The following is a 16,434-nucleotide window of genomic DNA, read 5'->3' on the forward strand; positions in this document are numbered from 1 at the left end:
CAGCACCACAGAATAGCACAGCTTGAGTAGATATGGCATTTTATAAAGCTGTTTGAGAGCTTACACCAGTAAAATATGTATATGTACTTGTACTGCATTGTAAAAGTTTGCTGCATTTTACTGAAGTGTACATGTTCTCTGCTCCAAAGAGTTAACAATGTAATACCCCCTACAAAGCACTGAAGCACACAATTAACTTCAAGCAACTGAGTACTCCTTCTGACCCTGTTTTCTGGCGGACTGTGGCACTGTTTCCTTATTTAATTTGATTATTTCCAGAGAGGAAGGTTACCAACAACAAAACTCCAAAAAGTCAAGCTTGAAATAAAATGATTGCATTGAAAAAAAAGCAGTAAGGCAGCAGGTACAAGAGGAGAAACAAGTTATACGGGTCAAGTGAGTTTCTTGCAAGAGTCTCATGACTTAAGTACCTAGAGGGAGTCAGAAAAAGCTGTATTGATTGTGACAATAACTTCAATTCATGAGTTTGCAACTTTATTAATAACAATAGTTGTCTATTCTAGAATGCCCAGAAGAAGAGGTACCACAAGGGTGCTTGCATTAGACCCTTTCCTTTCTGCATTTAGACATGAAAAAAAGCAGGATGGGACGAGGCCAGTAAGGACAAGGGCAACAGCAACATGCTGTTTCAACATATTCACACATTGCTATTTTGGGGTTTTGTCTGGTTTAAAGTCTGGAAAGCAAGCCAAACACTTCTGATGAAAAGCACTATAGAAATACAAAGCACTGATCTGTAAAAACTTCACAAACGCCCATGAGGTACTCAAGTATCTTTTCCCCCATTTTACAGATGGGGAAACCAAGGCCCAGAGTGAGACTTACTAACAGCTGTGGAACCAGCAACAGAATCCAGGTACACGATACCCAGGCTTTTGCTTTAACCATTTTTGGTAGGTTATTTGTCGCTACTGCTGACAATACTGTCGCAGTTCTCATCGATGGCTATCCATGACTCCAGAGTCCAAACCTCCCGCCCTACCAGGAGCACACAGCACTTTGAAATGCCATGCGCTCCTCACACAGTGGAAGGAGACGTCACGTGCTCCCCGCCCCCGAATCCTGATTGGCCTGTGGATGGGAAGAGCGCGTAAAGTTTCCTCCGTCTTCCCCCCCACCCTGTGAGGAGTGTGCGGCACTTCAAAGTGCCATACGCTCACGCAGGGCCGGAGCAGGACATAGGAAGCTTCGCGCAGCTCCCCTGCCCCCAGACCCTGATTGACCTGGGGGCAGAGGAGCATGCAAAGCCTCTTCCCGCCCTGCCAGGGGCATGGATGCCTAGTGGGAAGGGGGGGCAAAGGGGCTCCCCCAGACAAATCATGGTCTGTGGGTGGGGAAGCCCAGAAGCATCCTGGCCCCGCCTCTTCTGCTTAGGCCCTGGAGCAGGGTAGCCCAGGGCCACTTCAAACATTTTTGAAGGTATCTGATGGGCTCAGGGTTCGGGTCTGGGGGGGTGCAGCAGTCTTATGATGCTGTGGCCAGATGGGAGCCTGTTGGCCAGGCTTCATTTTTAAATAAATTTTGTCAAACACATAATGTTTCAGCATTGTCTTTATGAGAGAGGTGGGGAATCTGTTTTGGGTCACAGGTCACTGACCCTCAGAAAAAAAATCAGTTGGGGACCACATAAGTGAGATGCAAAAATACAATCCCTCCAACCCCCTCCCCCCCCGGCCTCACTGATGTGACCCCAACTGAGACACCTCACTCCCCTGGCACTCCAGCCCCAGGGGGCGGGGAGGGGGGAGTAGATAGGACTGAGGTTCAGGCCAGATTAACTCTTCTGGGGTTCCAGGGTTAATGGAATTTGTGGGCCCCTCTACACTCTGAAGTGGAGCCAAAAATGAGGGATCCAGTGTGCAGGACAAGGCTGCCAGGGAGTGGGATAGGGATGGGGGGGGAAATCTGGATGGAAAATATGGTACAGGAGCAAGCTGAGGGAAGGTATCTGGCTGGGAGGGAGGGGGCAGGAGCAGGGTGCGGGTGGGCGTCTGACCACAAGGCAGGGGCAAGGGGCTGGTGGGGGTATGGGCAACAGGCAGGTTCTGTTGGGGAATCTGGCCAGGGGGAGGGTGTAGGGTGCTGTTGCGGTGGGGGGGGACGGGGGTTGGCAAGGACCTGGGGGTCCTGCAGCGCAAACTGCTCCTCCCCTCCCCAGAACAGCTGGCACGCTTCCTAAGAAGTCAGAGCTGACACACAGCTGGGGACTTCCTTCCTGCACCAGGGGAGAAGGAAGGCACCATGAGGAAGCAAGTCCCCAGCTGTGTGCCAGATCCAGCTTTTCAGGAAGCGTGCTGGCTGTTTTGGAGAGGGGAGGAGCAGTGCGCGCGCTTGCTGACATGCCACATCTAGTGCCCAGCCGGGGACTTCTCTCTCCTCCTCCCCCCCACCCACCCCTCTGCTACAGGAAGCTGGCATTACCTCCATTTTCTCAGGAGATAGCACCTAGGGTTGCTATATACTTTCACAAAAAAATACTGAGCATGGCAGGGAAAAAAATTGGTTGAGCAAAGAAAAAAAAAAGGACCAAACTTGTTGAGCAAAATAAATAAATAAATAAATAAATAAATAAAATAAAACGGGCTGCCAAAGTTGCTGGGGGGGGGGGGAACCCAACAACCCACAAACCACACAAAACAAAAAGGGTCATTGTGCCTCCCACTCTCCCCATCCCCGCCAGACATGGCAGGGGAAGAATGTCCCATGCAGCCTTCCATCCAAGAAAAACAGAAAATACCGGACATTTTACATGTCTGGTATTTTCTGTGGTTTTTTTTAACTGGACAGAGGCCGCAAATACCGGACTGTCCGGAACAATACCAGATACCTGGCAACCCTAGTAGCATCAGCGCTGGCTCCTTTTTGGGGGTGGGGTGGGGGAAACGAGAGGAGGGCTAGAACACCTTGCGATTGACTGGTCATGCCCACCAGCGGATCGCTATCCAAGGCTCTAGATTCTTTAATTTTCACTCCAACTCATCTGATGAAGTGGAGTTTACCGAAGAAAGCTCATGATACAAAGATATTTTTTAATCTCTAAGGCAGGACTACTCAACACGTGGCCCGCGGCCTGTTTGTGGCTCACGGTGCAGTTTGGGTTTACGTGGGGTTCAACACACGGCCCGCAGGTGGGATCCTTTGAACATGGCCTCCACTGGGAACATGGTCCACAACGACAAGGCGTCGCCCATGCGGGGTGAGCACTGAAAGATACAAGTGGACGGGCTTGCTGGAATAGACGGGTAAAGGACGTCGGCATTCCTAGCCGTCAGGGAGGAGGGTTGAGGTGCTGATCTCTGGCATCTCTCCACAATTTTCAGAGATCCAAGGTCTAAATCAGGGGTCAGCAACCTACTGCACACATGCCATCAGTGGCACAGGAGCCGATTTTTACTGGCACAGAGGTGGGAGCTCAATCCCGCCCCTGCCCAGCACAGGCAGGGAGTTCAGCTGATTGGCGGGGTGTTGTCAAGTGGCTGATAAAGGGAGCAGCAAGATGAAGAGATGTTAATGGCTTAGATTTGAGAACACCTAAAGAGACAAATAGGTGTCTAATGGGAACTGAATTTATTTTCATTTGACTTTTTAATAGAGATTTAGACAGCTGGGGTTTTCTGGAGTGCAAAGTAGCTTAGGCATAGATCTGCCTCTTCAGGCACCCAAATATAGAGAGGTATCTGGCTCTTGATCTTAAAAAAGCTCAAGGCTCTGATGGGAACTGTCAACAAAAGCATAACTCATGATTTTTCCATTACCAGAACTGGCTGAAATATGATGACCTATTTTCACAGAGGGGGGAAAACGAAGTATTAACTTACAAACTCGTTTTAATTTCAAGTATGCCAAATGGACCAATTTTTCAAAATGTCCTACATCTTTTTTATTTCCCTCAAACAAAGAAGTTAGTGAGATTTTTTCTTTACAAAAAGCCCCTCCAAAAACTGGTACTAGCTAGTTATAAAATACTTTGAAGTTTGAGTTGGTGAAAAGGCATGACTTTTTTTTTTTAAATCAGAAGAGGAACCATTTTGACAATTTGGGATAAGACAGTTTTGTTTTAGAAAAGAGTCCTTTCCTGCTCCCTAAAGGCTTTAAAAATTTCAACCAGCTCAGGTTTGCATTCAGACACTCAGATGCATCTTCAGCTTCTCATAGTCCTACCAGGAGGCGTGTGTGCGCCACACCTTACAGCAGCAATTTTTTAACTATAGTGCAGACCTACCATCAGCGCACTAGCTAAGCTAAAGGTCATATGTGTGTCTCCTTGAGCTGTAACTTACACCTCTAGTTGTAGTGTACATGTACTCTTGGGGGCTTACCTGACCTCACTCAAGAAGTCTGTGATAGAGCCAAGAATTAAGCCTGTGTATCCCCACGTAAGAAAGAAAAAGATTAACAATTTTTTTTGGAGTGATTCAGCTATCTAAAACTCTGATCTTAATGATCTTTTTAAAATCCTGTGTTACTAAAATGGTAAGATCTGCATCTTTATTTATTAATGAAGCTGCTGTAAGTAGGACTATTACTGACTTTAAAAAGTATCAACGGCATGCAGACCCGTAAACAGAAATAAGTTAAATCTCGGCGCACCACTTCTGAACGTTTGCTGACCCCTGCACTAAACTTTGCCCCTACCTCCAATATGTGACATCATGCATTATCTCCGTAGTGGAGGTACCAGGCCCCTTGGTGCCTTAAAGCATCAGTACTTTCCTTTGCTAATTCAGAAACGATGGCATCAAGTTTTCCAAACTGACTTGTGATTGTGGACGCCTTAATTTATGGGTGAGCACCTTGAAAGGAGCCCGATTCTCTGTGAACTCAAGTTACAAGGTCCCAAGTCATAATGTGTGAAGGGAGCCACAAAACAAGATACCCAGAAAATGTAACACTTTTCTTAATTAAAAACAAACTGGAACAGTGGCAGAATGCAAAGGGGACAGTAGACAGAAAAGGGGCATGTACATATCATAGGTCCCCATGAGGAAAACTAGCTAACACACTGTCTGTAGCAACTTGTATAGGCAAAGTAATGTCAGATTTTCTATCAGGGTAGCCAAACTGAAGCCCATGAGCCATATGCAGCTCACATTAATACAAAGATGCAACCCACAGAGACAAAAGCTCCAGCATCTGATGCTCCGGGCTGACCAGAGCAGGCTCCCCTGCATAAGATCAGGGCCTAGAAAATTAGATCATTTTAATTGCATTAGTCAGGAGTTGGAAAAATCCACACCTCTAAGTGACATTAAGCTAACCCCAAGTCCTTATGTAGACAACAGTAGGTCGAAGGAAATACCTTCCATTAATCTACCACCACCTCGCAGGTGTCTACATGCAGTAATGCAGCTGTGCCATTGACACATTTTATGTCTAGGCATGCACATAAGTGTGGCATTGTGGGATGTACAATCCATTTGCACACTGAAGATAAGGGTACTTGGCAGCTGGCGCCTTTTCACCAAAATCAGGTGTTGCCATAGGCTCATTCTCAACAGCACACACTGGCAAAGTTTGGAAAATCCTTACATGACAACAATCCTTACAAGCCAGCAACCACCTACCTGGTTTTGATCATTGTAGTCACACTCCCTAACCGCCACTAGTCCTCCTTTCTGACTTGGGTGGCCCTGGGCAACCAGACATTTGTTGGTTTGAAGGTGATACAGCTGTGAAAGTAAACAATGACAGCTTAATATATACCATCATTAAAAGGCAAGTACCAGAAACATTTGGCAAGTCTTCTAACAATCTATTTCCTAGAACTCATGAAGTGTTGACAAAGAAAAAACCCTCCTCCTTTTTCACATACAGGGCATTCTGCTTTTTAAATTAATGTTTTAGTATAACCATGTGTAAAGCAATTTTATTTTATTTGCAAGATACAACACGTTTCTCCCCCTGTGATTTGGAAACAATGCGCACATAAAACAGAATTTTGTCCTATTTAATTCAATTATTCCCTATCAATTCCACCTTCTCTCTGAATGGCAGAAGTCTCACACGTACTCTCAGGGCCAGGATAGGTCATGGGTTTTCTTTCTAGAATTCATAGCAATTACAAAAATCAAAACGCTTTTGGCCCCATCCCATACCACCTTCCATTTTGGAGTTACAATGAAAGTGACTTTGTGCCACCTGATTTCCAAAAACTTCCCCTATTTTCAGATGAGCTCCCAACCCAGTTTGGATGAACTCATTGTTAACATGAAACAAATAACCTGGAGGGTTGTTGGGTTTTTTTAGGGGGAGGGAGGCAAGACTGGGACCAGACACTTAACACATGGCTGCTTATTGAAGAAAGCCTACTACCAAGATGAATTATGAAGCTCCTACTAGCAGTTCAGCTGCTTTCCTGGTCTGACCAGACCATCTTCCCACTTATCCCTGAATTCTGATGCTGGTTATTTGGTCACCCATCCCATGAAGTAACTCAGCATGCTCAAAGGCTTCTAATCTGATCTGAAATTATTTGGCTTCAGTATGATCAATCACCAAAAAAACCCTTATCTCCATTCTGGAACTTAATATAAAATAACTTTCACACCCTTGGGACTGTGAGCCATCCTGAAAAATGAGCCCATTTTGCCTTAGATAAATGCAAGCAGTTACTTTAGTTTTTGTCTTATTACTAGGCTACTCTTGGGGGAAAATATCAATATTTTATTATTCCTTAGATTTATAAAACCAAATAGGCATTGCTCTGAATACGCTATACACCTAAAACAGATATATAAATCCAGAAAGAAACAGCAACTCTCTGGCAGGATACTAAATAACTGGGCAGCACAATAACAGACTAAATTCCATTTTTCTCTGAGCATCACCCCGAGCAATATTTGCCTCTTCAGATGCCCTGCCTTGCAGTATAACTGGCTGTCCCTTTGCTGATTCGCACTACGTATATCAAACAGATGACATGCTTTAGAATGAGAGTATTCTAAGTGATATTCTCTATCAAAGATTTTAGGGAAGATCAAATTTTGAATGTTAATTACTCACCACTAAAGCCATGTCATTTATGCAAGGCTAAACTGGTGGGATGTGGAGTAATTTATTCTGAAACCCTTAGAGGTCTGTAAAGGGGATGTAAAAGCGTAGCTTATACAGAAGGAGCATCACAGGTAGCAAGCAGGAGCCAGTATGCATTAGGGATATAAGATACTGGTTATTTTAGTAATTGTGTAGCAAATAATTTTTAGCGGTTACTAAAATGTTCCCTCCGGAGGCAGGGCCAGCAGTCAGTGCTTTCCCAACTCTCAGGGTGCACCCTGCCACCTCGTGCTGCTGCCTCTGTACCAGCTACTCTTAGGGTTGCCAGATGGTTTCAACAAAAATACCGGACATACTTGACATTACATCACAATCTACTTTACATCTTATTTAGAAAATACCGGACATTTATATTTTCTCGTTTATATTTTCTCAATTTGTTTCCCGAACAGAAAGCTCAAATACTGGACTGTCTGGTTCAAAACCGGACACCTGGCAACCCTAGCTACACTTTTACATATGTATCAGAGGCAGCAATGCAGGGTGGCAAGCTGAGCCAGCCTGAGAGGGGAAGCCATTTAAATAGAGGCAGCAGTGTGGGGCGGCAGCAGCTCCTATCAGCAGGGGGGAAGGTGGGGGCTGTGGACAGAAGCTGCTCCAGCATCCTGCCTGACCCCCCCATCCTAGTGCAGTTGCCTCTGACACCGAGGCAGCAGCACAGGGTGGGGGCAGGCGAGAGCTGGTGCTCTGACAGAGCCAACTTAAAATCTACCGCCCCAGAGAAGCAGCAGCACGTGGGGGCAGGTGGTTCTGTGGGAGCCGATACGTGTGGGGAGCTGGCTTGAAAGCTTCCGTACTGTACCCTCTGCAAAGGCCCTGGGCCTGGAACCTGTTCCTGTTCACCGATGGCTATATAACCTTTGTCATTTCCAAGATAAACACTAACTCACTATGGTTTATCGCCAAAGCACCTGCTGTGAAAACCATTTATTGTGCAGACTGTACCTCCCTTAACAGGGACAACCTGATCCGGTAACATCCATTGTCCAGCATGGACAATGAACGTTGCTGGACCACAGAACCCAGGAAGAGGGAAGCCTGGCAGTGGGGTGGGAGCTCTATAAGGGGCACCAGTGACTAAGCCGGGAGCCCAGAGTATGTGTAGGGGAGGGGAGATGGACGGCATAGTGCGGAGTTCTGGCCCCAGCAGAGCTCCCTGACCCCAGAAGCTGGGGAGCTCTAGCTTGGCCGCAGCTGTGGGCCTCAGGCTCCAGCCAGAGAGCTCTGGCCCCGGCTCCGGCGTCCCGGCTGTGTTCTGGCCCCAGCAGCCAGGGAGCTCCAGCCCCAGTCCCAGCGGCGAGCTCCGTCCCCAGCCATGGAGCCAGGCAGCTGTGGACCTCTGTCCTAGCTGTGCAGCTCTGGCCGTGGCGCTCCAGCCCCAGAAGCAGCAGGGCCAGGGAGAGCCCCAAGGGGGACTGAGGCAGCAGCTGGGACAGGCAGCACGGCCACAAGGGAAGGGACCTTCCCTAATCCAGCAAATCCCCTTGTTTGGGACCAGTCAGGGGTGCCAAACTAGCGAGGTCCAATCTGTACTTAAATCTATGTGCAGTTTTTATAATAAATTTCAAAACTATCTAAAAAAGAATCCAAGGATTTTCTAAAGAAGTTGAACAATGTCTTACCCTTCCACGCTGCAGTATTTTTGGTCGTTTTTGCCCTCTGTTAATAAAAACTGGTTGCTGAACTTTGGCATTGGGCCCAGATATTTGCATCTCTGGGTAGATATTATCTAGATACCACTTAAATGACCTGCAATTCAGTTTTTTTCTCAACTCCACACGGTCAGTAATATTTCCATAATTCCTGGCCCTTAATTCAGGTCTTAGGGCAAAATATTGTTCCTACATAGACAAGAAATAGGAGAGAATACGAGAACTATTTACATTACTTCTCATACTAGTTTTAAATGGTGATTAAGCTAATGCATTGAACTACTTACCTGTTCCATTTAATCACTGACTTAAGTATTAATTCTTCTCTGAAAACTGGCATTCCATAATGTCATTTTAGAATCAATTATTATTGTGCTTCTATGATTTCCACAACAAATTTGTTCGGTTTACAACTCAAAAAGTGTTTTTCTAACTGCCAAACATGCAAGTTTAGGGCTTGTTCTTGCATGTGAATGTGGCTAGTCTCACTGACTTCAAAAGGACGAATCATGTGATTGAAGCTATTCACGTCCACATACATTTGCAAGACCAGGCCTTTAATCTGGGTTCTTGGAGTCAAGCTGGGTTTTTTCCTTATCCTACCTCATTCCTAGTCATTAAGATTCTAGAGCAGTGTTCCCTGTAAGCTGTGCACTTATGCAGATGCTCAGGAGAGATTCAAATGCCACCCAGCTGATTAGCAGAATGTACTCCCACAGCTAGATTTGTAGTTTCTACTAGTAGTGAACATTTGCACATGCCTCAGTGCACATAAAAATGTATTCTGCACTTGGATGGAAAAGATTAGAAGGAACATTGTTCTAGAGGCTAATTATGCCCAAAGTTATACCTGTGCAACCCCAATAGAGCTGTCATTAGAGCTAATTAGATCACACAAATATCATCATGTATAATATGGCCTGTAGAATCTTTATTACTGGTGATGTTCAAAAAAAAAATCCCCATGGAGAGCCTCACATCCTAGACTGAATTTGCAGGGGAGACAGAAAAGACACTGTTTATGGACTAAGCTAATTTCATCTCCATTCTTTAGGATACAATAAGTATGAAAACCTGACACTTCTCTGGGTAGATCTACATTTTAATGTTTGAAACTTGCTGGCGATAATGACGTTCTACTACTATTTTTAATCTTCCAGTCTTCTGTTCAACACTAATTAAAATTATCCATCATTACTGAGATACTTGTTGATTCTGAAGATGACTGCAAGGTGAACATTCCTAATTTTTGTAGCAGACACAAAGAAGCTGTAAGAGCAACGCTAATACAATCTAACACAAGGCATATCATGTATATAGTGAAATGGAATCCAGGGCAATGCTACAGTGAATTAGGCAAGACTTTTCTGTATGAAACATAATTCTGTGTATTACTGTATCTGTTACTCTTTTTCAATAAAAGTATTAATGAAGTGGGATATTCAGTATCCTTAAAAATAACTATGGTAACCATATGTTTAAAAGTAACTATGGTATCTTGCTTTTTTTTGTATTACATATTTGACCTTATATTGCATATACACAATTTACAATTATTCATGAAAGTAAGTATTAAAATGCAAATTTTATTTCACTTTTCCCTCTCTATCATATTAGTATTTTTAATTATTCATTAAATGCTGCTGTACAGTGCTGAATCAAACAGGAAAACAGACCATCTCTACTTATCTTTCTGCATCTCTTGTGTATATCATTCATCCCACTACAGCGTCAGTCAATATCCCTGTCTTGGCCCCAAACATGTTTATTATACATACTAGCCAATAGCCCATCATAGAATGGATTTTTTGGGTCTCTCTCCCCCTCTCCCCCACCCCCTCGTCCTCCTGCCTCCCCGCCCCAACTCTCCTCCACCTCCTACCTCTCTCTCTCCGTCCTACCGCTCACTCTCTCTTTCTCTTCACCTCCCCCCCCAGCCGTGTTCGTCACTGCCTCGCCCCCTTCCCCTCCCGCCATGGCGCTCGGCTGAGTGCTGCGCCGCTCGGCCAGGCCGCCGCGGGGGAGCCCAAATGGCCACTTGTGCTACTTGCTCCCCCACGGCGGCTCAGCCAAGCGGCGCAGCACTCGCGCCACGGCAGGAGGGGAAGAGGGGTGGGGTGGTGACATACACAGCCAGGGGGCGGAGCTGTGTACGTCACCGCCCTGCCCCCCTTTCCCTCCCGCCATGGCGCTCGAGTGAGTTCTGCACCGTTCAGCTGGGCCGCAGCAGTGGAGCAAGCGGCGGCAAGCAGCCGTTTGGAGTCTGCGCTCCCCTTACAGAACTCAGCTAAGTGCCCCCCCCCCCCAGAGGCGAGTCTGTAACGCTACAGCGTTACAGACTCACAGACATTGGACTACTATATATAAGATAAGTATGGAAATATCTTCAGACATGCTTTCCACCCCTAAATCTGTTGTAACAAAAATGTCCTGGCAGCTTTCAGAGAAGAACAGATAAACCATGAGAACTCCACAGTTGATACAAGGAAAAAAGGCACAGAACTGAGGTAGACTACTTAATCAGTGAGCGAAGACCTTTTGGGACAGCAAATGGGAATGGCTGGTATCCTTGGTGCCTAATGCTGACCTCAGAGGCCAAAAGGACATATAGAACTTGGGAATTTTTGGAGTCTCACACACTAAGAAGCAGAGTCATACAAGTAAGAATTGTGCACAGATGGTATCTCATTAGAGCAAGGAAGGTATGTGTCAAACTGGTCATTGTTGGAACAATTCAATTAACATTTATAGTTCAAACTCTGTAATTGTGTCTTACCTTATATTCATCCATCCACACATGTGCCAGGCGTAGAGAGTTATGTGCCATCGTATCCTTCCCGCCTGGTGAGCCATAAGGGCGCCTTTTACGGAATATGTGTCCTACCCTGGAGCAAGGGATGATTAGAAGTCTACCCCCACACATCCAAATCTGTCCACAAGAAAGCAGAAGACATCTCACTATAGAATACAAAAGGTTCAACACTTTTTCTTTTTATTATTAACGAGTATAGTTACGATAGAATTGTGTGTGATTGGTGTTCAGCTTTTAAAGGTTCATCTCGGAGTTAAATCAAACCCAGTTTTCTATAGGTGGAAAAAGGCAAGGCTTTATTCTTTGAAAAGGGCAATTTTCATACCAATTTCCCTAGATCACCTACCTGCAACTTTATAGGCTTTCAAAATAAAATGTTGCAAGTTCTTTTTAAAGCTAAAAACAAAGATTCTCTCTCACTCTCCTTTCCATTGGAAATAGCCACCGTGTTTTTCAAACTTTCAGTAGTTTTCAGACAAAAGAACAAAACATAGAATATTTCTATAGAAAAGCACAAGTTTCAAAAAGTTATAGGTGTCAATGCCTGTTAAGCTGTGTCTGCAGTGCTGGGTTAAGTACAAAGGTCTACCCCAGCCAGTGTGGACACTGTTATACTGGCATAAAAGTGCTTTATAACAATACAGCTATTCCCATATAGGTCCTGACCTTTATACCAGCATTACTGTGTATACACTAGGACTTGTGCAAATATAGCTATACATTGGTTATAAACAAAAAAAAAACCCCACACCTCTGACAGTCTTTGTAACCTTGAAGTGAATCCCAGGCATTAGGACACATAATTAACCTTCATTTCAACATCCCTACTCCTCCTGCTACAGTACACAGTAACCATACAACAGGCCATCATCCTGATTAGCCAATCAATCTCCTGTCCATTTCAGAATATCCTCAAACTTAGCAAGAACATTTTTTTACTCTACCTTAATATAACCAACTCTGTTAAGCAAACACTCAAGTCCTGTACGTGGTTGATTAAGACAAGTTTCCCATATGTGCTTATGTGGACACATGCATTAGTTACATATATGGATACCCAAAAAGGGTTATATGTCAAAATGTTTGCCCTACTTGATCTTTCTGGAAATAAAATTTGCGGATTTTAAGGCTAGAAAAGATCACATTGATTATTAGTCTGACCTATGTAACAGGCCAACCAATAATTCCTGCATTAAGCCCATAACTTCTGCTGAAGCTAGAACATTTTAGAAAGATATCCGAGTTTGCCACTCTGAATTTTTCCCTAACTCCAGCTTCTAGCTGCTGGATTTTGTTATGTGTTTGTCTGCTAAACTAAAGAGCTCTTGACTCTCAGAAATCTTCTCCCTAAATAGGTACTTACAGATTCAAGTCACCTCTTCACCTCCCCTTTGGAAGTTTCTCACTGGAAAGCAGATTTTCCAGGCCTTGATTTCTTCTAACAACACTACTCTGAACCCTTTCCAATTATCATCCTGATTCTAAAACTATGAATGCCATACTTGACACAGTATTCCAGTAATGATTTTATCAATGCTGTACAGAGATAACCACCTCCCTCCTTCTACTCATTATGCTTCTTCTTATAAATCCAAGAATTGAGTTAGGCCTGTAGCCACGGTATCACAATATGAGCCTCAATTAGGCTGGTTTTCCACCACAACCCCAAATTTGTTTTCAAAGACACTGATTTCTAGCATTCATCTCCACATTCTGTTGATATGACCTAATTTCTGTGTCCCTGTCATGAGTCCATTTGCAAACAGATTTGTTGAAGTATTTTTATTTTGTACAGGATTTCAGCTATTTAAATCTGAAATTTCACAGTGTTGTAATTGTAAGGGTTCTAACACCAAAAAAAACATTGACACTCTTTCTTCTGTGCTGCTGATAGTAAAAATGCTGCCTTCTGAGCTGGGCAATTGGAGAGCAGCAGCAGCTGCTGCTTAGGAGCTGAGCGTTGAAGGCAGAGCCGTCACCAGCACAGAAAGAAGGATGGCATGGTATAGAACTGTTACCCTTATTCTGCACTACTGCCTGCAGATCTGGGCCCTCAGTCAGCAGCTATCCCTCGCCAGCCATCCAGCTCCTGAGGCATCAGCACAGAGCTAAGGGTGGCATGGTATGGCATTGCCACCCTTAATTCTGTGCTGCTACTGGCAGGGCGCTGCCCTCAAACCTGAGCAACTGGCCAACAGATACAGCTCTTCAACCACCCAGCTCAGAAGGCAGTGCAGAAATAAGGATGGCTATTACTACAACCCCCCCTTAAATAACATTGTGGCAGACCCCTCCCCCCCACCTTCTTTTTGGTTCAGGACCCCCAGTTTGTGATACCTTCTTCATGGCCGTGAATTTAAACCCAAAAGGTACATACTACTAGTTTTTAAAAAGTTAAAAGCAATTTTTTTATCTCTATCCTGTAAGCAAAGCAGAAAATGTAAAACAAATCTAGTGAACCAACAGCAGTAGAACCTGCTGATAGTAACTTTCTGCCTATCTTTCTTCAACAGCTCTGACACTAACCTTGTGTGTATGATCCCTAATTTGTACAGTGCCTGTCTAAATTGTGTTTCAAGTTCATCTGAGGTTTCCAGCTATAAAATCTATATAAATATTATGCAATTAAACCTGTTTATATTAAAAGGGCAACTCGCAGCTTCAAGTCTTGTCAATTTCACAAACTGAGTTAAAAGCTGTTTCATGCAGCACATCTGCCCATGTCTCCTGCCAAATCTGTCATTTTACAAATCATTCTCTTGCGCCTCTCTGCATTGCTGTGTGAAAGACCCAGACAAAAAGGGAAACTGTAGAAGTGGCTAAAGATAAGTGCTGTCAAACACTACAGAATAAAAGTCAAAAGAGAGAACTTTTCCCCTCTTTGATCTTCCAGGCAGATTAATTGTAACAATAGTGGATCAAAAATGTTAGTATTATTTTGTAAACTGAAAGCATGCATTGAAAGGGGAATGAAGGCCCCTTTCATGAATGAAGAGCATCAATATGCAAATAGCAATTCCAGTACTAATTAGTCTCTGCTTTGGGAAAGGAACAAGTAGAGCATCTATTGTAATACAAAACACATTGTTACCCGAAATGATATTTCCAAATTTTCTCCTCCCCAGATGTCCATGCCACTATCATACTGTCCGAGTTCATTAAAGTATTCTCTATCCATAGCAAACAAACCTCCTGCCATAGTAGGGGACCTAAAAGAGAAAAAGTTCAAAATAAAGTTCCCATTGTCTAAATACTTGTTTTAATAAAAAATAGCTAGTCTAGTTTAGTCATCAATTCCCAGACCTACTACTGGAGACAGATGGTTGAAATCCATTGACTACAACTGCAGGATTGATGTGGTCAGATCAGGTTTCAAAAGATCCTATAATTGGTTTTTCAAGGAAAGGATATGAATACATTCCTTGAACTGTCACTGTTCCATCATGTATAACTGTATAACATACATGTATTTGATGTATACCTTTAAATACAACTAAGTGAACGTGAGCAAGGTACCTTTAGTTTATACTCACAGCACCACACGGGGGAGTTACAGCACAGCATACTAGTGCACAATGCAATCCACACACCCACAGTCCAAAATGCAGGGCTATCATTTAGACAAGCCCTGTTTTCCTTCAAACACAAATAGCTTGCTACAAACCAAACAAATTAGTCTTCTGAAATGACATCACTAGCATAAGTGTACCTGCTTAGAATCCAGCCAAGTTATATTTTTGTCTCTTTTCTGACACAGTATCTACATTTTTTGGTGGATTTATTATATTGCTCTTGATCTAAAATGTATGGATGTACTTGTCCATAATACATACACGTGTACAGTGATATAAATACAAATCAAAATGAATGTGTATTTCTCCCTCATGAATAAAGGGCTAATATAGGCTGATCCTAACCTGTCTGAGGAAAAATCATACATTCCAGCATACATTCTACTTTCTGGTGTTACCTGAAATAAGTAATAAATCCCCTTCTAGGTGAAACCAGGATCACAGCTGAAGTATACAATCCAGTAAACCTAATGGTGTGTAATTAAGTTGATCTTGTCTCTCAAATGGAATTTAAAATCAGAAGTACAGATGTTTCATAATTAATAAAAATCAGTTGTCCTCCGATTGTTTATAACTTTCTACAGTTGAGTATTTGTTCTCTCTGGAGGTTTTCCAGTTCTTTTGTCCCTTCTATGAAGTTTCTCTTGTGTAGCATTTTTACTGTCAATATATTTTGTAAATATCTGTGCTTTAATTACTATTCTACAATCTACATCCTAAACTGCTCCAGGTATGGCCAATACCTCCTGCTTATAAGCAGGAAATCCCTGTTGTTGCTCTGGCAAAGTGTAAGGTGTGGGGGGAGAAGGGGGAAGAAGCAGTCCATGCGGACATGCCACTGACAGTGGCTAGACAGGTATTTTTACAATCCTAGTCAGTAGAAATGTAATAAAAATGTCAAGGGTAAGCAGCCCTAAGACTGGATTAACTTGTTTGTTCTGACAGGTCTTCTGCTGTAGGTTTTGTCCCTCTAACACCTGGATAGAGAAGAATCTAGTACAATTGATTATGAAGGTTTCTAAATAGATGACAACACAAAAAGCTTTCTATCAGGTGGAAAGTTATATTCAGAGATTTTTAAAAAACAAACTTCCAGAAATACTGCTCTCGCATTGCTTAAGCGTCTCTAACAAGGAAAGTCATTTTCAATCTCAGGAAATTTAGTCATCTTAGATGACAGGACTCCATTTAATTACCAATGCTTTCTTTGGGCTTGTGACGGAGCCCCCAACCCTGTACCCCCATCTGCAGCCAGATGCAATTCTCAGCCAGCCAGCAGGTTAGGTTTATTGCTTCTCACAGATACAGCATAGCTTAGGATCAA

General features: G+C 43.6%; 1 protein-coding gene across 6 annotated transcripts in view; it reads right to left on the reverse strand.

Moving 5' to 3' along the window:
- Nucleotides 1-16,434, reverse strand: part of GALNT11 (polypeptide N-acetylgalactosaminyltransferase 11) — an 87,253-nt gene that overhangs the window by 20,532 nt on the left and 50,287 nt on the right. For 5 of the 6 annotated variants that reach the window (XM_006129319.5, XM_025187869.3, XM_075922801.2 and 2 more), the window contains 4 exons: nt 14,630-14,747; nt 11,503-11,655; nt 8,697-8,915; nt 5,586-5,690 (listed from right to left, as the gene is read on the reverse strand). In XM_006129319.5, the coding sequence (XP_006129381.3) occupies nt 5,586-5,690; nt 8,697-8,915; nt 11,503-11,655; nt 14,630-14,747 (595 nt within the window). Of the gene's footprint in view, nt 1-2,864; nt 3,225-5,585; nt 5,691-8,696; nt 8,916-11,502; nt 11,656-14,629; nt 14,748-16,434 lie in introns of those variants that run through there. The other variant, XM_075922802.2, reaches the window with a different exon arrangement.

The sequence above is a fragment of the Pelodiscus sinensis genome, chromosome 2 (genome assembly GCF_052426305.1).
Source record: "Pelodiscus sinensis isolate ZL-2025 chromosome 2, ASM5242630v1, whole genome shotgun sequence".
Lineage (NCBI taxonomy): Eukaryota > Metazoa > Chordata > Testudines > Trionychidae > Pelodiscus > Pelodiscus sinensis.